The 24,329-nt window shown below is 34.6% G+C and overlaps 1 protein-coding gene across 3 annotated transcripts in view; it reads left to right on the top strand.

Moving 5' to 3' along the window:
• LOC149800868 (uncharacterized) overlaps nucleotides 1–24,329 on the top strand; it is a 132,827-nt gene that overhangs the window by 92,531 nt on the left and 15,967 nt on the right. For all 3 annotated transcript variants that reach the window (XM_089954884.1, XM_089954885.1, XM_089954886.1), the window contains 3 exons: nucleotides 15,124–15,211; nucleotides 16,774–16,871; nucleotides 22,629–22,706. In XM_089954884.1, coding sequence (XP_089811010.1) covers nucleotides 15,124–15,211; nucleotides 16,774–16,871; nucleotides 22,629–22,706 — 264 coding nt within the window. The remainder of the gene's footprint in view (nucleotides 1–15,123; nucleotides 15,212–16,773; nucleotides 16,872–22,628; nucleotides 22,707–24,329) is intronic.

The raw sequence follows: 24,329 nt of genomic DNA on the forward strand, positions 1-24,329 counted from the left end.
AGTACTGTGTTAGAAAGGTTTAAATTCATTGGATGAGAGCTAGATCTACTGAATTTCTAGTACTGTGTCAGAAAGGTTTAAATTCATTTAATGAGAGCTAGATCTACTGAATTTCTGGTACTGTGTCAGAAAGGTTTCAATTCATTGGATGAGAGCTAGATCTACTGAATTTCTAGTACTGTGTTAGAAAGGTTTCAATTCATTGGATGAGAGCTAGATCTACTGAATTTCTAGTACTGTGTCAGAAAGGTTTAAATTCATTGGATGAGAGCTAGATCTACTGAATTTCTAGTACTGTGTCAGAAAGGTTTAAATTCATTGGATGAGAGCTAGATCTACTGAATTTCTAGTACTGTGTCAGAAAGGTTTCAATTCATTTAATGAGAGCTAGATCTACTGAATTTCTAGTACTGTGTTAGAAAGGTTTAAATTCATTGGATGAGAGCTAGATCTACTGAATTTCTAGTACTGTGTCAGAAAGGTTTAAATTCATTTAATGAGAGCTAGATCTACTGAATTTCTGGTACTGTGTCAGAAAGGTTTCAATTCATTGGATGAGAGCTAGATCTACTGAATTTCTAGTACTGTGTTAGAAAGGTTTCAATTCATTGGATGAGAGCTAGATCTACTGAATTTCTAGTACTGTGTCAGAAAGGTTTAAATTCATTGGATGAGAGCTAGATCTACTGAATTTCTAGTACTGTGTCAGAAAGGTTTAAATTCATTAGATGAGAGCTAAATCTACTGAATTTCTAGTACTGTGTCAGAAAGGTTTAAATTCTTTGGATGAGAGCTAGATCTACTGAATTTCTAGTACTGTGTCATAAAGATTTAAATTCATTGGATGAGAGCTAAATCTACTGAATTTCTAGTACTGTGTCAGAAAGGTTTAAATTCTTTGGATGAGAGCTACATCTACTGAATTTCTAGTACTGTGTCAGAAAGGTTTAAATTCTTTGGATGAGAGCTACATCTACTGAATTTCTAGTACTGTGTCAGAAAGGTTTAAATTCATTGGATGAGAGGTAGATCTACTGAATTTCTAGTACTGTGTCAGAAAGGTTTAAATTCATTGGATGAGAGCTAAATCTACTGAATTTCTAGTACTGTGTCAGAAAGGTTTAAATTCTTTGGATGAGAGCTACATCTACTGAATTTCTAGTACTGTGTCAGAAAGGTTTAAATTCTTTGGATGAGAGCTACATCTACTGAATTTCTAGTACTGTGTCAGAAAGGTTTAAATTCTTTGGATGAGAGCTAGATCTACTGAATTTCTAGTACTGTGTCAGAAAGGTTAAATTCATTGGATGAGAGCTAGATCTACTGAATTTCTAGTACTGTGTCAGAAACATTTAAATTCATTGGATGAGAGCTAGATCTACTGAATTTCCAGTACTGTGTCAGAAAGGTTTAAATTCTTTGGATGAGAGCTAGATCTACTGAATTTCTAGTACTGTGTCAGAAAGGTTAAATTCATTGGATGAGAGCTAGATCTACTGAATTTCTAGTACTGTGTCAGAAACATTTAAATTCTTTGGATGAGAGCTAGATCTACTGAATTTCTAGTACTGTGTCAGAAACATTTAAATTCATTGGATGAGAGCTAGATCTACTGAATTTCCAGTACTGTGTCAGAAAGGTTTAAATTCTTTGGATGAGAGCTAGATCTACTGAATTTCTAGTACTGTGTCAGAAAGGTTTAAATTCTTTGGATGAGAGCTTTTCTAGTACTGTGTTAGAAAGGTTTAAATTCATTGGATGAGAGCTAGATCTACTGAATTTCTAGTACTGTGTTAGAAAGGTTTAAATTCATTAGATGAGAGCTAGATCTACTGAATTTCTAGTAATTTGTCAGAAGGGATTAAATTCATTGGATGAGAGCTAGATCTACTGAATTTCTAGTACTGTGTCAGAAAGGTTTAAATTCATTGGATGAGAGCTAGATCTACTGAATTTCTAGTACTGTGTTAGAAAGGTTTAACTTCATTGGATGAGAGGTAGATCTACTGAATTTCTAGTACTGTGTCAGAAAGGTTTAAATTCATTTAAGGAGAGCTAGATCTACTGAATTTCTAGTACTGTGTCAGAAAGGTTTAAATTCATTGGATGAGAGCTAGATCTACTGAATTTCTAGTACTGTGTCAGAAAGGTTTAAATTCATTGGATGAGAGCTAAATCTACTGAATTTCTAGTACTGTGTCAGAAAGGTTTAAATTCATTGGATGAGAGCTAGATCTACTGAATTTCTAGTACTGTGTCAGAAAGGTTTAAATTCTTTGGATGAGAGCTAAATCTACTGAATTTCTAGTACTGTGTCAGAAAGGTTTAAATTCATTGGATGAGAGCTAGATCTACTGAATTTCTAGTACTGTGTCAGAAAGGTTTAAATTCTTTGGATGAGAGCTAGATCTACTGAATTTCTAGTACTGTGTCAGAAAGGTTTAAATTCTTTGGATGAGGGCTAGATCTACTGAATTTCTAGTACTGTGTTAGAAAGGGTTAAATTCATTGGATGAGAGCTAGATCTACTGAATTTCTAGTACTGTGTCAGAAAGGTTTAAATTCTTTGGATGAGAGCTAGATCTACTGAATTTCTAGTACTGTGTCAGAAGGGATTAAATTCATTGGATGAGAGCTAGATCTACTGAATTTCTAGTACTGTGTCAGAAAGGATTAAATTCATTGGATGAGAGCTGGATCTACTGAATTTCTAGTACTGTGTCAGAAAGGTTTAAATTCTTTGGATGAGAGCTAAATCTACTGAATTTCTAGTACTGTGTCAGAAAGGTTTAAATTCTTTGGATGAGAGCTAGATCTGCTGAATTTCTAGTACTGTGTCAGAAAGGATTAAATTCATTGGATGAGAGCTAGATCTACTGAATTTCTAGTACTGTGTCAGAAAGGTTTAAATTCTTTGGATGAGAGCTAGATCTACTTAATTTCTAGTACTGAGTCAGAAAGGTTTAAATTCTTTGGATGAGAGCTAGATCTACTGAATTTCTAGTACTGTGTCAGAAAGGATTAAATTCACTGGATGAGAGCTAGATCGACTGAATTTCTAGTACTTTGCCAGAAAGGTTTAAATTCTTTGGATGAGAGCTAGATCTACTGACTTTCTAGTACTGTGTCAGAAAGGATTAAATTCATTGGATGAGAGCTAGATTCTACTGAATTTCTGGTACTGTGTCAGAAAGGTTTAAATTCTTTGGATGAGAGCTAGATCTACTGAATTTCTAGTACTGTGTCAGAAAGGATTAAATTCATTGGATGAGAGCTAGATCTACTGAATTTCTAGTACTGTGTCAGAAAGGTTTAAAATCTTTGGATGAGAGCTAGATCTACTCAATTTCTAGTACTGTGCCAGAAAGGTTTAAATTCTTTGGATGAGAGCTAGATCTACTGACTTTCTAGTACTGTGTCAGAAAGGATTAAATTCATTGGATGAGAGCTAGATCTACTGAATTTCTAGTACTGTGTCAGAAAGGATTAAATTCATTGGATTAAAGCTAGATCTGCTGAATTTCTAGTACTGTGTCAGAAAGGTTTAAATTCTTTGGATGAGAGCTAGATCTGCTGAATTTCTAGTACTGTGTCAGAAAGGTTTCATTGCATTGGGTGAGAGCTAGATCTACTGAATTTCTAGTACTGTGTCAGAAAGGATTAAATTCATTGGATGAGAGCTACATCTACTGAATTTCTAGTACTGTGTCAGAAAGGTTTAAATTCATTAGATGAGAGCTAGATCTACTGAATTTCTAGTACTGTTTCAGAAGGGATTAAATTCTTTGGATGAGACCTGGATCTACTGAATTTCTAGTACTGTGGTAGAAAGGTTTAAATTCATTTAATGAGGGCTAAATCTACTGAATTTCTAATACTGTGTCAGAAAGGTTTAAATTCTTTGGATGAGAGCTAAATCTGCTGAATTTCTAGTACTGTGTCAGAAAGGTTTAAATTCTTTGGATGAGAGCTAGATCTACTGAATTTCTGGTACTGTGTTAGAAAGGTTTAAATTCTTTGGATGTGAGCTATATCTACTGAATTTCTGGTACTGTGTCAGAAAGGTTTAAATTCATTTAATGAGAGCTAGATCTACTGAATTTCTAGTACTGTGTCAGAAAGGTTTAAATTCATTGGATGAGAGCTAGATCTGCTGAATTTCTAGTACTGTGTTAGAAAGGTTTAAATTCATTGGATGAGAGCTAGATCTACTGAATTTCTAGTACTGTGTCAGAAAGGTTTAAATTCATTGAATGAGAGCTAGATCTACTGAATTTCTAGTACTGTGTCAGAAAGGTTTAAAGTCTTTGGATGAGAGCTAGATCTACTGAATTTCTAGTACTGTGTCAGAAAGGTTTAAATTCATTGGATGAAAGCTAGATCTACTGAATTTCTAGTACTGTGTCAGAAAGGTTTAAATTCATTGGATGAGAGCTAGATCTACTGAATATCTAGTACTGTGTCAGAAAGGTTTAAATTCTTTGGATGAGAGCTAGTTCTGCTGAATTTCTAGTACTGTGTCAGAAAGGTTTAAATTCTTTGGATGAGAGCTAGATCTGCTGAATTTCTAGTACTGTGTCAGAAAGGTTTAAATTCATTGGATGAGAGCTAGATCTACTGAATTTCTAGTACTGTGTCAGAAAGGTTTAAATTCATTGGATGAGAGCTAGATCTACTGAATTTCTAGTACTGTGTCAGAAAGGTTTAAATTCATTGGATGAGAGCTAAATCTGCTGAATTTCTAGTACTGTGTTAGAAAGGTTTAAATTCATTGGATGAGAGCTAGATCTACTGAATTTCTAGTACTGTGTCAGAAAGGTTTAAATTCATTGGATGAGAGCTAGATCTACTGAATTTCTAGTACTGTGTCAGAAAGGTTTAAATTCTTTGGATGAGAGCTAGATCTACTGAATTTCTAGTACTGTGTCAGAAAGGTTTAAATTCATTGGATGAAAGCTAGATCTACTGAATTTCTAGTACTGTGTCAGAAAGGTTTAAATTCATTGGATGAGAGCTAGATCTGCTGAATTTCTAGTACTGTGTCAGAAAGGTTTAAATTCATTTAATGAGAGCTAAATCTACTGAATTTCTAGTACTGTGTTAGAAAGGTTTAAATTCTTTGGATGAGAGCTAAATCTACTGAATTTCTAGTACTGTGTCAGAAAGGTTTAAATTCATTGGATGAGAGCTAGATCTACTGAATTTCTAGTACTGTGTCAGAAAGGTTTAAATTCTTTGGATGAGAGCTAAATCTACTGAATTTCTAGTACTGTGTTAGAAAGGTTTAAATTCTTTGGATGAGAGCTAAATCTACTGAATTTCTAGTACTGTGTTAGAAAGGTTTAAATTCATTGGATGAGAGCTAAATCTACTGAATTTATAGTACTGTGTCAGAAAGGTTTAAATTCATTGGGTGAGAGCTAGATCTACTGAATTTCTAGTACTGTGTCAGAAAGGTTTAAATTCATTGGATGAGCGCTAGATCTACTGAATGTCTAGTACTGTGTCAGAAAGATTTAAATTCATTGGATGAAAGCTAGATCTACTGAATTTCTAGTACTGTGTCAGAAAGGTTTAAATTCATTGGATGAGAGCTAGATCTACTGAATTTCTAGTACTGTGTCAGAAAGGTTTAAATTCATTGGATGAGAGCTAGATCTACTGAATTTCTAGTACTGTGTCAGAAAGGTTTAAATTCATTGGATGAGAGCTAAATCTGCTGAATTTCTAGTACTGTGTTAGAAAGGTTTCAATTCATTGGATGAGAGCTAGATCTACTGAATTTCTAGTACTGTGTCAGAAAGGTTTAAATTCATTGGATGAGAGCTAGATCTACTGAATTTCTAGTACTGTGTCAGAAAGGTTTAAATTCTTTGGATGAGAGCTAGATCTACTGAATTTCTAGTACTGTGTCAGAAAGGTTTAAATTCATTGGATGAGAGCTAGATCTACTGAATTTCTAGTACTGTGTCAGAAAGGTTTAAATTCATTGGATGAAAGCTAGATCTACTGAATTTCTAGTACTGTGTCAGAAAGGTTTAAATTCATTGGATGAGAGCTAGATCTGCTGAATTTCTAGTACTGTGTCAGAAAGGTTTAAATTCATTGGATGAAAGCTAGATCTACTGAATTTCTAGTACTGTGTCAGAAAGGTTTAAATTCATTGGATGAGAGCTAGATCTACTGAATTTCCAGTACTGTGTCAGAAAGGTTTAAATTCATTGGGTGAGAGCTAGATCTACTGACTTTCTAGTACTGTGTCAGAAAGGTTTAAATTCATTGGATGAGAGCTAGATCTACTAACTTTCTAGTACTGTGTCTGAAAGGTTTAAATTCATTGGGTGAGAGCTAGATCTACTGACTTTCTAGTACTGTGTCAGAAAGGTTTAAATTCATTGGGTGAGAGCTAGATCTACTGACTTTCTAGTACTGTGTCAGAAAGGTTTAAATTCATTGGATGAGAGCTAGATCTACTGAATTTCTAGTACTGTGTCAGAAATGTTAAATTCATTTAATGAGAGCTAGATCTACTGAATTTCTAGGACTGTGTCAGAAAGGTTTAAATTCTTTGGATGAGAGCTAGATCTACTGAATTTCTAGTACTGTGTCAGAAAGGTGTAAATTCACTTAATGAGAGCTAAATCTACTGAATTTCTAGTACTGTGTCAGAAAGGTTTAAATTCATTGGATGAGAGCTAAATCTACTGAATTTCTACTACTGTGTCAGAAAGGTTTAAATTCATTGGATGAGAGCTAGATCTACTGAATTTCTGGTACTGTGTTAGAAAGGTTTAAATTCTTTGGATGAGAGCTAGATCTACTGAATTTCTAGTACTGTGTCAGAAAGGTTTAAATTCATTTAATGAGAGCTAGATCTACTGAATTTCTAGTCCTGTGTCAGAAAGGTTTAAATTCATTGGATGAGAGCTAGATCTACTGAATTTCTAGTACTGTGTCAGAAAGGGTTAAATTCTTTGGATGAGAGCTAGATCTACTGAATTTCTAGTACTGTGTCAGAAAGGTTTAAATTCTTTGGATGAGAGCTAGATCTACTGAATTTCTAGTACTGTGTCAGAAAGGTTTAAATTCATTGGATGAAAGCTAGATCTACTGAATTTCTAGTACTGTGTCAGAAAGGTTAAATTCATTGGATGAGAGCTAGATCTACTGAATTTCTAGTACTGTGTCAGAAAGGTTTAAATTCATTTAATGAGAGCTAGATCTACTGAATTTCTAGTACTGTGTCAGAAAGGTTTAAATTCATTGGATGAAAGCTAGATCTACTGAATTTCTAGTACTGTGTCAGAAAGGTTAAATTCATTGGATGAGAGCTAGATCTACTGAATTTCTAGTACTGTGTTAGAAAGGTTTAAATTCATTTAATGAGAGCTAGATCTACTGAATTTCTAGTACTGTGTCAGAAAGGTTTAAATTCATTTAATGAGAGCTAGATCTACTGAATTTCTAGTACTGTGTCAGAAAGGTTTAAATTCATTGGATGAGGGCTAGATCTACTGAATTTCTAGTACTGTGTCAGAAAGGTTTAAATTCATTTAATGAGAGCTAGATCTACTGAATTTCTAGTACTGTGTCAGAAAGGTTTAAATTCTTTGGATGAGAGCTAGATCTACTGAATTTCTAGTACTGTGTCAGAAAGGTTTAAATTCATTGGATGAAAGCTAGATCTACTGAATTTCTAGTACTGTGTCAGAAAGGTTAAATTCATTGGATGAGAGCTAGATCTACTGAATTTCTAGTACTGTGTCAGAAAGGTTTAAATTCATTGGATGAGAACTAGATCTACTGAATTTCTAGTACTGTGTTAGAAAGGTTTAAATTCTTTGGATGAGAGCTAAATCTACTGAATTTCTAGTACTGTGTCAGAAAGGATTAAATTCATTGGATGAGAGCTAGATCTACTGAATTTCTAGTACTGTGTCAGAAAGGTTTAAATTCATTGGATGAGAGCTAGATCTACTGAATTTCTAGGACTGTGTCAGAAAGGTTAAATTCATTGGATGAGAGCTAGATCTACTGAATTTCTAGTACTGTGTCAGAAAGGTTTAAATTCATTGGATGAGAGCTAGATCTACTGAATTTCTAGTACTGTGTCAGAAATGTTAAATTCATTTAATGAGAGCTAGATCTACTGAATTTCTAGGACTGTGTCAGAAAGGTTTCAATTCATTGGATGAGAGCTAGATCTACTGAATTTCTAGTACTGTGTCAGAAAGGTTTAAATTCTTTGGATGAAAGCTAGATCTACTGAATTTCTAGTACTGTGTCAGAAAGGTTTAAATTCATTTAATGAGAGCTAGATCTACTGAATTTCTAGTACTGTGTTAGAAAGGTTTAAATTCATTGGATGAGAGCTAGATCTACTGAATTTCTAGTACTGTGTCAGAAAGGTTTAAATTCATTTAATGAGAGCTAGATCTACTGAATTTCTGGTACTGTGTCAGAAAGGTTTCAATTCATTGGATGAGAGCTAGATCTACTGAATTTCTAGTACTGTGTTAGAAAGGTTTCAATTCATTGGATGAGAGCTAGATCTACTGAATTTCTAGTACTGTGTCAGAAAGGTTTAAATTCATTGGATGAGAGCTAGATCTACTGAATTTCTAGTACTGTGTCAGAAAGGTTTAAATTCATTGGATGAGAGCTAGATCTACTGAATTTCTAGTACTGTGTCAGAAAGGTTTCAATTCATTTAATGAGAGCTAGATCTACTGAATTTCTAGTACTGTGTTAGAAAGGTTTAAATTCATTGGATGAGAGCTAGATCTACTGAATTTCTAGTACTGTGTCAGAAAGGTTTAAATTCATTTAATGAGAGCTAGATCTACTGAATTTCTGGTACTGTGTCAGAAAGGTTTCAATTCATTGGATGAGAGCTAGATCTACTGAATTTCTAGTACTGTGTTAGAAAGGTTTCAATTCATTGGATGAGAGCTAGATCTACTGAATTTCTAGTACTGTGTCAGAAAGGTTTAAATTCATTTAATGAGAGCTAGATCTACTGAATTTCTGGTACTGTGTCAGAAAGGTTTCAATTCATTGGATGAGAGCTAGATCTACTGAATTTCTAGTACTGTGTTAGAAAGGTTTCAATTCATTGGATGAGAGCTAGATCTACTGAATTTCTAGTACTGTGTCAGAAAGGTTTAAATTCATTAGATGAGAGCTAAATCTACTGAATTTCTAGTACTGTGTCAGAAAGGTTTAAATTCTTTGGATGAGAGCTAGATCTACTGAATTTCTAGTACTGTGTCAGAAAGATTTAAATTCATTGGATGAGAGCTAAATCTACTGAATTTCTAGTACTGTGTCAGAAAGGTTTAAATTCTTTGGATGAGAGCTAGATCTACTGAATTTCTAGTACTGTGTCAGAAAGGTTTAAATTCTTTGGATGAGAGCTACATCTACTGAATTTCTAGTACTGTGTCAGAAAGGTTTAAATTCATTGGATGAGAGGTAGATCTACTGAATTTCTAGTACTGTGTCAGAAAGGTTTAAATTCATTGGATGAGAGCTAAATCTACTGAATTTCTAGTACTGTGTCAGAAAGGTTTAAATTCTTTGGATGAGAGCTACATCTACTGAATTTCTAGTACTGTGTCAGAAAGGTTTAAATTCTTTGGATGAGAGCTACATCTACTGAATTTCTAGTACTGTGTCAGAAAGGTTTAAATTCTTTGGATGAGAGCTAGATCTACTGAATTTCTAGTACTGTGTCAGAAAGGTTAAATTCATTGGATGAGAGCTAGATCTACTGAATTTCTAGTACTGTGTCAGAAACATTTAAATTCATTGGATGAGAGCTAGATCTACTGAATTTCCAGTACTGTGTCAGAAAGGTTTAAATTCTTTGGATGAGAGCTAGATCTACTGAATTTCTAGTACTGTGTCAGAAAGGTTAAATTCATTGGATGAGAGCTAGATCTACTGAATTTCTAGTACTGTGTCAGAAACATTTAAATTCTTTGGATGAGAGCTAGATCTACTGAATTTCTAGTACTGTGTCAGAAACATTTAAATTCATTGGATGAGAGCTAGATCTACTGAATTTCCAGTACTGTGTCAGAAAGGTTTAAATTCTTTGGATGAGAGCTAGATCTACTGAATTTCTAGTACTGTGTCAGAAAGGTTTAAATTCTTTGGATGAGAGCTTTTCTAGTACTGTGTTAGAAAGGTTTAAATTCATTGGATGAGAGCTAGATCTACTGAATTTCTAGTACTGTGTTAGAAAGGTTTAAATTCATTAGATGAGAGCTAGATCTACTGAATTTCTAGTAATTTGTCAGAAGGGATTAAATTCATTGGATGAGAGCTAGATCTACTGAATTTCTAGTACTGTGTCAGAAAGGTTTAAATTCATTGGATGAGAGCTAGATCTACTGAATTTCTAGTACTGTGTTAGAAAGGTTTAACTTCATTGGATGAGAGGTAGATCTACTGAATTTCTAGTACTGTGTCAGAAAGGTTTAAATTCATTTAAGGAGAGCTAGATCTACTGAATTTCTAGTACTGTGTCAGAAAGGTTTAAATTCATTGGATGAGAGCTAGATCTACTGAATTTCTAGTACTGTGTCAGAAAGGTTTAAATTCATTGGATGAGAGCTAAATCTACTGAATTTCTAGTACTGTGTCAGAAAGGTTTAAATTCATTGGATGAGAGCTAGATCTACTGAATTTCTAGTACTGTGTCAGAAAGGTTTAAATTCATTGGATGAGAGCTAGATCTACTGAATTTCTAGTACTGTGTCAGAAAGGTTTAAATTCATTGGATGAGAGGTAGATCTACTGAATTTCTGGTACTGTGTTAGAAAGGTTTAAATTCATTGGATGAGAGCTAGATCTACTGAATTTCTAGTACTGTGTCAGAAAGGTTTAAATTCATTTAATGAGAGCTAGATCTACTGAATTTCTAGTACTGTGTCAGAAAGGTTTAAATTCATTGGATGAGAGCTAGATCTACTGAATTTCTGGTACTGTGTCAGAAAGGTTTAAATTCATTGGATGAGAGCTAGATCTACTGAATTTCTAGTGCTGTGTTAGAAAGGTTTAAATTCATTGGATGAGAGCTAGATCTACTGAATTTCTAGTACTGTGTCAGAAAGGTTTAAATTCATTGGATGAGAGCTAGATCTACTGAATTTCTGGTACTGTGTCAGAAAGGTTTAAATTCATTGGATGAGAGCTAGATCTACTGAATTTCTAGTACTGTGTTAGAAAGGTTTAAATTCATTGGATGAGAGCTAGATCTGCTGAATTTCTAGTACTGTGTCAGAAAGGTTTAAATTCATTGGATGAGAGCTAGATCTACTGAATTTCTGGTACTGTGTCAGAAAGGTTTAAATTCATTGGATGAGAGCTAGATCTACTGAATTTCTAGTACTGTGTGAGAAAGATTTAAATTCATTGGATGAGAGCTAGATCTACTGAATTTCTAGTACTGTGTCAGAAAGGTTTAAATTCTTTCGATGAGAGCTAGATCTACTGAATTTCTAGTACTGTGTCAGAAAGGTTTAAATTCATTTAATGAGAGCTAAATCTACTGAATTTCTAGTACTGTGTTAGAAAGGTTTAAATTCTTTGGATGAGAGCTAAATCTACTGAATTTCTAGTACTGTGTTAGAAAGGTTTAAATTCATTGGATGAGAGCTAAATCTACTGAATTTATAGTACTGTGTCAGAAAGGTTTAAATTCATTGGGTGAGAGCTAGATCTACTGAATTTCTAGTACTGTGTCAGAAAGGTTTAAATTCATTGGGTGAGAGCTAGATCTACTGACTTTCTAGTACTGTGTCAGAAAGGTTTAAATTCATTGGATGAGAGCTAGATCTACTGAATTTCTAGTACTGTGTCAGAAAGGTTTAAATTCTTTGGATGAGAGCTAGATCTACTGAATTTCTAGTACTGTGTCAGAAATGTTAAATTCATTTAATGAGAGCTAGATCTACTGAATTTCTAGTACTGTGTCAGAAAGGTTTAAATTCATTGGATGAGAGCTAGATCTACTGAATTTCTAGTACTGTGTCAGAAAGGTTTAAATTCATTGGATGAGACCTAGATCTACTGAATTTCTAGTACTGTGTCAGAAAGGATTAAATTCATTGGATGAAAGCTAGATCTACTGAATTTCTAGTACTGTGTTAGAAAGGTTTAAATTCATTGGATGAGAGCTAGATCTACTGAATTTCTAGTACTGTGTCAGAAAGGTTTAAATTCTTTGGATGAGACCTAGATCTACTGAATTTCTAGTACTGTGTCAGAAAGGTTTAAATTCTTTCGCTGTGAGTTAGATCTATTGAGTTTTTTAGTACTGGTGTCAGAAAGGTTTATATTCATTGGATGTGAGTTAGATCTATTGATTTTTTAGTAATGGTGTCAGAAAGATTTAAATTCTTTGATGTGAGTTAGGTCTATTGATTTTCTAGTACTGGTGTCAGAAAGGCTTAAATTCACTGGATGTGAGTGAGTACAATAAAATCTGTTATGAGAGACCGTCCCTTCTGCCAGCCAAAAGCAGTCTCTCAAGAGAGGTGGTCTCTCATAAGAGGTGTGTGAAAATGGACTGGTTTTCAGGGTCAGTAGTTAGCATTGTTGAAAAATAAATAATACCCATACTCACTGTAGATGTATCATAGCCTTTATTCATAAATCTTGTTAAATATTGCATGCAGTCCTCTCAAGATATCTTTATATAATAAAACTATCAAACAACGAGAATAAAATTTATATTTCAACATCACATTAATATGTACAAACAATGAACAGTCAGATATGATGTATATATCTTATTCTATACACTTATTCACTTGTTTTTTAAGAAATCCATTATACTTTGTTGACATGTTTTACTCAGCGGTTTGGTCTTAACATGTATCTCCATTTCTGAGCAAAGAAGCAAAATTTTGGGATCACCATGTTGTAAAGCATATTCTTTAGTCTCTTTTAAATGACAATGAGTCAGATTCTGTTGGTGAAATTCTGCCTCAGGTTATTTCACATTCTACAGTCATAGAACATTTAAAAGAGATTAATGAATATGCTTTACAACATGGTGATCCCAAAACCACTCCCATACTCGCTCGTTCAGATCTCTGTAAACTGTCCGTCGTGCCGTGGCATATTTCCTCTGTGCTTGTGCACCTTTCTGCCATTCGTTTCTAATGGACTCCTTGTCTTTGATTACGTTTTGAACTTGCGTTTTTCCGACGCTTAAGCTGACTACTATTTTGCAAGCAGTCTCCCCTTTTTCATTTCTTTCAATGATATTAATCCTTTCTTCCAGTGTTAAAATTTTTCTTTTTTTCAGCGGAGGTTCTGCCATTGTTATTAGACTGTTGGTTTTGATCAGGTTTTGGGGAAATGTGGAATAAATATATATTATGTACTAATGAATGAAACCAAAAGACATAATTAACTCATCAAGAAACAATACATTTATTCTGAGACAAAGTTTAAATCAACAGCGTTATAGCTCGATAAACAAAGGTTGCGACCATCTGCACCCAGATAAACAGATGGTGACTTGGTGAAACACTAACAAAAGAAATAAAAAATAATTTTAAAAAAATCCGGAAATGATTCTCACTTACTAGTATTAAAGACAATGAGCTCATTCACCCTCCAGGCATTAGGGATTAACTGGAAAGACAAACGATGTACTTAAACCTACACTGAAGCCCTTTCAAACGATTTCTCACTGGGACATAAGGACTACCGGTGTTTTGTGAGTTTTCATAAAGATAAAGAAAAAATACAAACCTCTAAATTAACTGTGTATATCCATCATTACTCCCTTTGATGTTACTCTTACTGGCTATTCACATGACTTCGGCACTACAATGGCGGTTAGTGACATGTACTTTAGTCTGGTTTACTGCAGTTTACAAATGACACCATATGCTGGAGTTGTAAATTTCACAATATTGGTACTGTGGCAAGACAAATTCTTTTTAAATACTTTATTAGAGCAATCTTTACTATTTATGCAGTCTTTGTTACAAAGGATTAAATGATGGTTAGAGGTGTTTATCTCGATATATGGTTGTTCAACTATAGTGTTATTTAATGTGCACTTTGTTTGCATACTACATTTATCCCGAGCTCTAGTGTTTACAAAGGATTAAGTTAAGGTCAGAGGTGTCAATCTGTTTTGTTTTTTTGGCGATGTGGTCGTTCAAAGCAGTGTTAAAATGCATATTTTGCCAAGAAATCGCGGTCGCTGGTCGCATTCAGCAGGTGGTCTTTCATAACAGAGCATTTAAATAGTAAAATCGATCCATGCATTACTATTGTGGTCGGAAATGACAGGTGGTCGCTCATAGCAGAGGTCGCTCATGACAGGTTTTACTGTACTGGTGTCAGAAAAGTTTACATTCATTGGATGCGAGTTAGATCTATTGATTTTCTAGTGTTGGTGTCAGAAAGGCTTAAATTCATTGGATGCTAGTTAGATCTATTTATTTTCTAGTACTGGTGTCAGAAAGGTTTACATTCATTGGATGCAAGTGAGATCTTGATTTTCTAGTACTGGTGTCAGAAAGGTTTCAATTCATTTGTATGTGAGTTAAATCTATTGATTTTCTAGTACTGGTGTCAGAAAGGTTTAAAATCATTGCTGCCTCTGATGGCCATTGGATTTATTATATTGTGAACGTTCTGCATGTCAATCACCATTAATACTTACCCATTACCAGAAATGGTTCATTGAATGCACGACTGTTCTTATCACATCAGGAAGCTGTGAATATTTTTATTTAACTATAGTCAATACCACTGGATATTGACTTGTAGACGCAACATTAAACTAAGGGGATTGTTTATGAAGTATAGTTGATCAATTTGTTAAATATTAACAAATGGAAGGAGACATTAAACCATTAATAGTCAATTTAACAAGTAATTTTAAAATGTGATTATTTACATTATCATGATTCAAACATCGGTTTGCCAGATTTCTCAGATGTTAGTCTTCGGAACTAGGACTTATCAAATCTTTGTCATATAATGGAAAAGCCACATTTAAATTCTTGATTCTTTAATGTTACAAAATGATTGCAGACATTATACATGATCTAAAGGGTTTTAAAGTTTTGTTGAATATGTTTTTAGGGTAAAACCGTGGTCTATGCCAAGGGGTACAGAATCCCAGGCTACTTTGTGTCCATTCTACCTGGAGGAAACAGAAAGGAAGGAAAAGGTAGCAAACCTTAGTAAAGTGAGCAAAGTTTTAGTGTTTTCAGGCCTCACATTTTTTGGATCTCATATATTTATCCTTTTACAGATTTTAACAGATGGAACTTTTAGTGTCAGAAGGCTAGTTGAAGTAAGTATTTTAAGGCCACAGATGGCAGAATTGTCTAAGTTTCTCACCTGTACAGATCACTGATATGTCACCTCTGTCTGAGTGGGTTTTTGAGTTTCTGGCTTGGCCAACGTCTTTCAGAATGCTTGTCTATATATTCCACATGTTGGTGGTTCTTCCTAGGGTTTTCTCCTGTTTTTTCCCAACCATATATACTGGCCACCATGTATATCCTTTCATGTGCTGAAAAATGGTGTTAAGCCCACTGCAGAAGTAAGTTTTGCATTGTCCAATAAAACATTGTTGTAACAGTAATGTTTTTTTAAGGGGCCCCAAGTGGCCGAGTGGTCTAAAGTGCTCTCCGTTACGGATCACTGCCATCTCACCTCTGTCTGCGTGGGTTTGAGTCTAGGATTCAGCCAATGTGGGTATGTGAGAAAGCTTGCCAGTAGCTTCTTGTGGGTCGGTGGTTCTTCCTGGGGTTTTCCCGGGTTCTTCCTCCACCATTAATACTGGCTGCCATGCATAGCCTATCGTGTGCTGAAATATGGCATTAAACCCCACAACAACAATGTAATGTTTTTATTTTCATTACTCAGTAAAAAAGAGCAAATATAGTACACCTCTCCCTCAATAACTCACGTACATCTGTCATACATAGATGGTGTGTTATTACATATCAAAATCATGTCCCGTGCCTCAAGGTCAAGGTCATGGCAAGGGAAACTGTCAAGGTCTAGGTCATGACAAGAGAAACTGTCATCCTGTGACTTGTATCCAGTTTATAACTTTTGAACTGATTAAGTTATGTTAATGGAACTAGACCTAGTTATATATCATGACTAGACAGCATGCCACATTCCATAACCACAACCTCATCATCAGGGTCAAGGTCATGGCAGGGGAAAATACAGTTCTGTGACCTCTCTTCATGTATGGGCATAACTTTAAATTCACAAAGATATTTTAATGAAATTTTAGCCTTTTGTATCTCTTGACTTCGACAGTGTATTGCATATTCATTCATACCCTCTGTCAGAAGGTTAATGTCACAAAAGGGGATTGTTGTTGTTGTTGTAGGGTTTAATGCCATTTTTCAGCACACGATAGGCTATACATGGCGGCCAGTATTAATGGTGAAGGAAGAACCCGGGAAAACCCCGGAAAGAACCACCGACCCACGAGAAGCTACCGGCAAGCTTTCTCACATACCCACATTAGCCGAATCCGAGACTCGAACCCACGCAGACAGAGGTGACACAAAAGGGGATAAAGGTAGTGACCTTTTTCCATGTCCAGGTTGTCAATTTGTAATACTATAGATATTTTGATGAAATTTTACCTAGTTCCACACTTTATTATACATTAAATTCCCTAACTATACTGTCAAGGTCATTATTAGGGTTAAGGCCACAAGGTGAGTGTATCATGTGCTGTTTGTGTTATTCTTGTTTCAGACTTTACCATACTTGATGTCATATACAATGAGACTGAGAAGACCTATTACATACTGGACGTTATGTACTGGGATGGTCAAGCTGTTTACAATATGGAGGTGAGTCAGCTAGGGAAAAGACAATACTTTGATCTTTTGCTTGTATTGAATTTTGTATACTCTAAAATTTGTGTGTGTGTGTGTGTGTGTTGACAGGAATATTGTCACCTGTTTCTAATAATTTCAATGATACATTTTTGTTATCTAGTCAACAATCCATTACATGACATTTGTCATAGCCAGGTCAGCGGTATTTTCAGGAAATACTTCCAATGTAGGCAGATTTCCTGCATATGTTGTGTGCACTGATAGTTAGATTATCATCACACCAGGACAATCCTGAAATTAAATTCATAAAATGTTACGATTCATGCATATTTCAGTGTACCATTTTTGGGTTATTAAATGGAAACGAGGTTCAGGGAATATTTTTCTCCAATCACTCATCCAAGGGAGGAGTGGTTTGCAACAGTTACTTGTCCCTGTCATCACTTTCCTAATGGTACATGTCTCCATTACACTACTTACAGTCTTGCTAAAAATCCGAAGGTACCCTTAATACTAATACTGAGCTTAATACTATAATTGGTTATCTTTGGAACAAAGACAGCCGGTCTAAAACACTTCTTAATATATGGACCCGTAGATAACAATATAACAAAAAACAAGCTTTGTTACTCAAGAATGGCAAATTCACACCTAGATCTCAATATCTTTTAAGTAATTTTGGTGTCATTTTAATGCAGATAATATTGGTGTCATTTTAATGAAGATAATATTGGTGTTATTTTAATAGAGATAATATTGGTGTCATTTTAATGCAGATAATATTGGTGTCATTTTAATGAAGATAATATTGGTGTCATTTTAATGCGGATAGTATTGGTGTCATTTTAATGCAGATAATATTGGTGTCATTTTAATGCAGATAATATTGGTGTCATTTTGATGCAGATACATTTTCTTTTTCAGTAAACTCTTTATGAATTAGACCTGTTTGACGTGAAGCACCAGAGAATATTAAAGTTTTGTGATTTTTCATCAGGTCAAACACTGTTATGTTAAACTCCAAATCAACAGCATTTTCAAGACACAGCTTTAAAAATACATTTGAGCAAAAGACTGCAGATTTAAAAGCAAAATTGGCAGTAGTTATTTCTTTTAAGTGTGTAATTACTTTCCTCTTGAAAAATAGCTCACATTTGAAAAAAGAATTCCAAGTTCTCTATTTCTAGCAAGCAACTCAAGGGCACCTTTTAAAAGCAAGGCTTGCTGATTTGAAAAAATTGGATGGTTAATAAGTTAATTAAATTATGACCAGGCAGCTGTTATTTCAACAGTATGTGCTTTATTAACAGATTTACAACAGCATGCATTATTTAAAGTTGGTGAGAATCAGCAGAGATATTTAAAATGTTTCTTTTAAATGCAAGTTACTGACATTTTTCTCCTAATTAAGTCCTGCTGGTGTCGCCTTACTTTGGCATGACAGTGTATTGATAACAAAAGCGCAGTCTTGAAAATATTTATAGCCTGGGTTGAACATAACACTGTCAGACCAGGTGGAAAAAAACTGACATTCTCTGGCACTTAAGTTCTCACAGATCTAACTGATAAAGACGTGTGATTGCTCATTGGAAAGGCAAATTTTCTCCACATTAAAATTATGTCTAGATTAATGAAAAGTGTTGATGTCAACTAAGAAAGCAAGGGTCAGGTATGAAACTAGTTTCACAATTTAGTATCTTATTTTAAATTTATCTAAGGGACTATGCCTTCGAAGGATTTTAAACCTACTGTCTTAAATTCAAACAATATTTTCATGATTTGGACCTATTTTAGTGTCAAGCTTGTGTCAGATACCTGTGTTAAAACAACAAAGTTGGCATCCATTGCAACATTTTCTGTACAGATACACCTCTCCCTCGATAACTTGCACACAACAGGGTCCACAAACATAGACCGCACTATAAGTGAGGTGCGAGTTACCAAGGGACCTCAAAAAATTGAGAAAAATTACTTTAAGAAAACTGTTGGGGGGAGCTGGCAGCGTTAGGGAACTGGGCTGTTTTTTGACTGAATCCTTATTTTACAATCACATCGATAATAATATTTAATAACGTGCTTTTTCTAATGAAGTTGTTTGTTATTCAGTTTAAATAACATTTTCAAAATGTCTAACATAGTTCCAACTGGTTTCAACAACCATCACATGCACGCGAAAAAATTTGTGTATTACGTCACTGCTTTTTGTTTTCTTGATGAGTCTGGTTCCCGTAGTGGTGTTTAATATTATCCTGCCAAATCAGGAGTCCACAGGGAACTAGACTTACTATTGATACACCGCTAAACAAGATTCCTTTTTTCATAAACATGCAACATCCCTATGTTCCAGTTAAAGAATTCTCTGAAACTCGCTTGCCCACAATGGTCCATATCTGTGAAATCAAGCTCTTTATTTTACGAAGTATTCATTTCGCTTGGCTGTCTTGTTATCTTTGATCACAGTTATGAAAGAGTCGGTTAAAATAAGATAGTTTATGTTACATACACAAAAACATAAGTGTTTGATTGATCAAATAAAGTGAGTTCATACGACCGGGGCCACTAGATTTTAAGTTTGTAGGATTTTCATGCCTTTTAACTGTTCTTTTATTCCACCTTCATTATTTGATTCAAAAGACATAATTAATGTGATAATACAAAGGAGGCCAGCTTTTAATTCAGTGCAACAATACAATAAATACTTCTCGTGGGTCGGTGGTTCTTCCTGGGGTTTTCCCGGGTTCTTCCTCCACCATTAATACTGGCTGCCATGCATAGCCTATCATGTGCTGAAAAATGGCGTTAAACCCCACAACAACAACAACAATAATAAATACTTCTGGAAGTCAGTGATCAAAACACGGTCGGCACTTAATTAGGTTCTCAGGAATGCTCGTGGACAAAGCTGTTACGGTAGATTGACGTATTTTACATTTAATTACAAGATGACACATTGTATTTATGACGATTACACTTAAAAGGAACTAAAAGACAGAACTAGAACACAAATTTCAATTGATAAAAAATGATTTAATTTGTATTTATTTATTAAAGTACTGCCTCTACTCGGAGTGAGTGACATTTTCATTGATAAAAATTTCCTTACATATCGTTAATTGCGGTGTACTATGAATGTTGTTTGGATAGAAAATGTAAAAAATTATATAACCTATTTTTAAATTTGATATTTCACAGTGTTGATTAAAATTTCCAGGTTCTGTCTACAATTTTCGACGATAAAACGAGCGATACGTCAAAGTTTCCATTACTAATTTTGATTGCGATTTTCTTCAAGTTCAACAAATAGGGATCAATTTATTTGGGTGTATTCAGGTTTAAAAAATGGGATCTACACCGGATGCCGCGTTATAGGTGGGTTCACGAGTTATCAGAGCGTGAGTTATCAAGGGAGTTGTGTATTGGCAAAGTAGATGATAGTAATTGATAATTGATGCATGTAATATGTTAATGAACTCTGGCACTAGTTAATGATGGAAAATTTATCCTTATAATGTGAACTGCAGCTAACCAGCCCAGGACGAAGTACAGTCAAACCTGTCTAAAACAGTCACCCAAGAGAAAAGACAAAAATGGCTTTTACAGACAGGTGACTTCTGGAGGAAGGTTTAGCTTCTAGAATCGGTTCATAGCTTTATGTATTATAAACTGAATGCTATTATCATTATTATGTCTTCACATTTATTATTATTAGCAGTAGTGGTATGCCACCAAGATGCATGTATTTAGTTTAATTATTTAGCACAAAAACAAATAAAAAAATTTAAAATAAGTTCCACACATGAATCCTTACTTGGATTTTTTTTACATACCAATGATAAGAAGCATAATCATCTCTCCTTTATAGAAATAACTGTGTGCATTTATCAGTACCCAACTTTGCTTGTAATTTCATGTCTCATAAAAACCAATCTAATAATTTAAATACACCCCCATCAAATCAAGAAAATTTTAACTTTGTACATGTAGTCTCTTAGACATCTCTCTCTCATTTTATCTCATTATAAGTAGAAACAGTTCAAAATAAAATTAATTATTGACAGATTGCCTGAAATTGTGAAACACATGACTGACTTTTTTTTAAAGACTGTTGGCATAATTAAGCATGATAACAGGTGCTCACACCTTAATTAATTGATGGATTAAGCAGTTTTTCAAGCTCACCAATATCACATGACAATCAGCTTTTGTTTGTAACCTTTGATGATTAGATAATTAATTAGGTAATTGTTAGGAGCACCTACACTGTTAGAATGAGTTTCCTCTGACCCTTCCCATCCCATTTGTGATCTATTGACATTTATGTTTGGGTGCAGGATCAAAGTCAATTGCTTATTGAAAAGTTGAATTTACTGTGGTGGCATCATATGATAGTCAGATACCAGTGGAAACTTAAACAATGTTACATCAAGTCAGTTCTATATGAAATTGATAGGAAAATGATTTATTTTCTGAGAAATTGCAAGTATTATAATTGTTATGTATTTATTCTGAAGAGAGACAAGACGAAATAACAGCATTGATGAAGTTTGACCTGGTACTCACCATTTGCCTTTCTGGTCACATGACTATGCAAATCTTGCAACATACATATCAGTGATATGTCCAGTAGTCACATAATATCAACAATAAACTCCGTTTCCAGTATTATTGTTCAAAAATACAAAAATATTAAATTAAAGTTGCATACTGTTTGTAAAAGAAAAGGACAAATAGTTCTCAGAATTTTATTCTGAGAACAATAACCAGAAACCTGTCGCTGTCACAGCAACTTGAGGAAAGTCAGCTTCATCAAGAATAGAGCATATATCAATGATAATAATGAGGACTTTGTATAGCACCTAATCTTTAGAAGCTCTAAGCGCTTTACAACATTACAACATCAGTGATAGTATACCTGACTACTGCGTTGACATGCACTCTCTGCTTGATGATATTTACTTTGTCAGAAACTTTGAGTTTCACAGGATTGCAGTACAATCAAAATTTGAAACATTTAAAAATCGATTCAGGTAATATTCCTTTATATATGCCATGCCTTGCTCATCAAATAAAGTTTAATTTGCATACTTGGTGCAGTCACTGCTGATATGCTCTAGTGACTGGCAGGCAGGGTGAAACAACTGCTTGGTTAAGAAACACCTGACTGTGGAAGACAAGTGAGTACTGATTACATTTCTCTAGGAAATTTGCAGGGGAAATTAGAATGCCATTGTGACCAGATGACCGCTGAACCCAGGTGACAGTCATGACATGTTTGACTGTAATTAGTAAAGTTTTACTCTGCAAAGCCAATTTTTACCCAATTAGGATGGGGGCATTAGTGGTTTTCCTGAGCACTGTATTCATACACCTAACTTAAAACAGCCTGTGCCACTTTTTTAAAAAAATTTGATAATAAAAAAGATGGGTGTGAAAACGATTCTCAAGACATAATTTACAGAGTAGTGCATATTTGCGTATTGTTTGATTAATTAATGGTTGCCTTATATTAAGGAGCTCATTCAATGGGCGTTCACTAATTTGCCCTTGGTTCTCATTCATTATGAAATATAATAACACAAACCTGTATTATCTTCTTTATAACTCCCATTAGTTATTAATGATTCCTGTTCTTCCATACAGTTGTTATGCTTTTAAATTACAGTAATTTAGGAAAAGACTATAACAGTATAACTTGTATCCCCTTATTATGCTTCATGTTTACAGAGTGTACACAATTTCATTGTTTAGATGTCTCTATACACATTTCAGACTGTGGCCAGATTTGCTTTTCTTCACAAGAAAGTAGTCGGCATCCCTGACTTGGGCAAAGTATGGCCACTCAATCATGTAAGTATAATGGCAAATACCCATGGCCACCTTAGCACAGATCCTAGGCCAGTACTGTTTAACTTTCCTTGAATCATTGACTTGAATGTTTCTCCATAATCTCTAATTGTCAGTATCTTTTAGTTTATGAAATCTATCCCTTGTCTTAATAGCATTCTGTGTATCAGCTGTAATCCGGTTTGGTTGATTTTATTGCTTGACTCTTTTGAAATTAAAAGGAGCATGAGTGTTCAGGGTGTCAGTAAACATATCTTTCCTGATTTCAAGAGCATCTGATGGATGGTCATCAAAACATTCAATTACTGACCAAGGGATATCTTTCAGTTCTGTAAGGAATATTTGTGAATTGAATCTTCTCATTATTCGATACCTGATACAGTGTGACCCCGCTATAACACGGTAGTTGGGAGCCATAAAACCTGACTGCATTATATACCGAACCGTGTTATATGCAACCAAGTCAGTTAGCTGAAGAAAATATACCTCCCCCCCAAAAAAAATTGTGTGGGGGGTGTAGGTAATAAATGCGGGCGGTAAAATACGTGCTTCGTTGGCACAGTTACCATCTTGAATAAATGCATATTAAATGAGAAATACACCTGTAGTGAAAACAGAGAAGACATAATATAATAGTGTACTTTGTTTAGACTATTCTAGTCACTGTCCCTCCATGCTTCTAAAAATTAACAAAGGGTCAACAGATGATAGAGACGCAGATGTTCTGATGACAGGGATTATTACAGAAAACGTGAGCGTTCTGAAGAATTTAATTCTGAGTAGAGGAATTTTACTTACCATCCACATACAAATGTCAGTCTTTGTAAATGTATCAATTACTAGCGAGCGGCCGAAAATCCAATGAAAGATAGATTACTAGACAATGCCTCGTCCGGTTGATCTCCATTACCAGAAATGTCAACAACAAAAAATTGGATATTTCACAACATACAGAACTCATGCTAGATGTCAGGATAAGCGGATTATGATATAACAATGCACTGTTTAGATGGTTTGTCAGTGTGGACAGAGAATTTGTTTATGTAACAATAGATAAATTTCAGTGCATTTTATATCCAGTTTGCGGCTTCCTTTCATGGAGCCTCTGAATTTCTGCACTCCAAACCAATGGTTGTATATAAAAGTTTAAACAGCCAACAATGTCGCCAACAAATAAAAAAGCCACATGGTATGTTTTGCAGCCAATAAGGAAAAACAATCCAAGTTTGCGACATTGGCGAAGACCTACACGATCCCAGAATAAACGTTTTATGTGGTTTGTCTTCTTCTTACTTTTTAGAAGGAAAAAAAAAATACTTTTTCGTGTACGAGAAAAATGCTTTTCGTGTGCGAGAAAAATACATATAAAATTTCAGGAGCCAAGTCACGATCGTCTTGTATTATTCATACGCGATCCGAATTTGCGTTATAATGGAGCGCGCTATAGCAGGGTCACACTGTATATTTGTGATGGTAAGTTTTACTGTTTTTACTTAATTTCATGTACAGCATATAGAATAATGATCACTTATAGAATATTGGGGAACTGCAATTTCTATAATATTGTCAGCATTGTTAGTATAGATGTTATCAATTAGTGTTTCAGATACCTCTGTTATCCTAACT

This window comes from Sinohyriopsis cumingii, chromosome 4 (genome assembly GCF_028554795.1).
Source record: "Sinohyriopsis cumingii isolate HCF-2022 chromosome 4, ASM2855479v2, whole genome shotgun sequence".
In the NCBI taxonomy this organism is placed as follows: Eukaryota; Metazoa; Mollusca; class Bivalvia; order Unionida; family Unionidae; genus Sinohyriopsis; species Sinohyriopsis cumingii.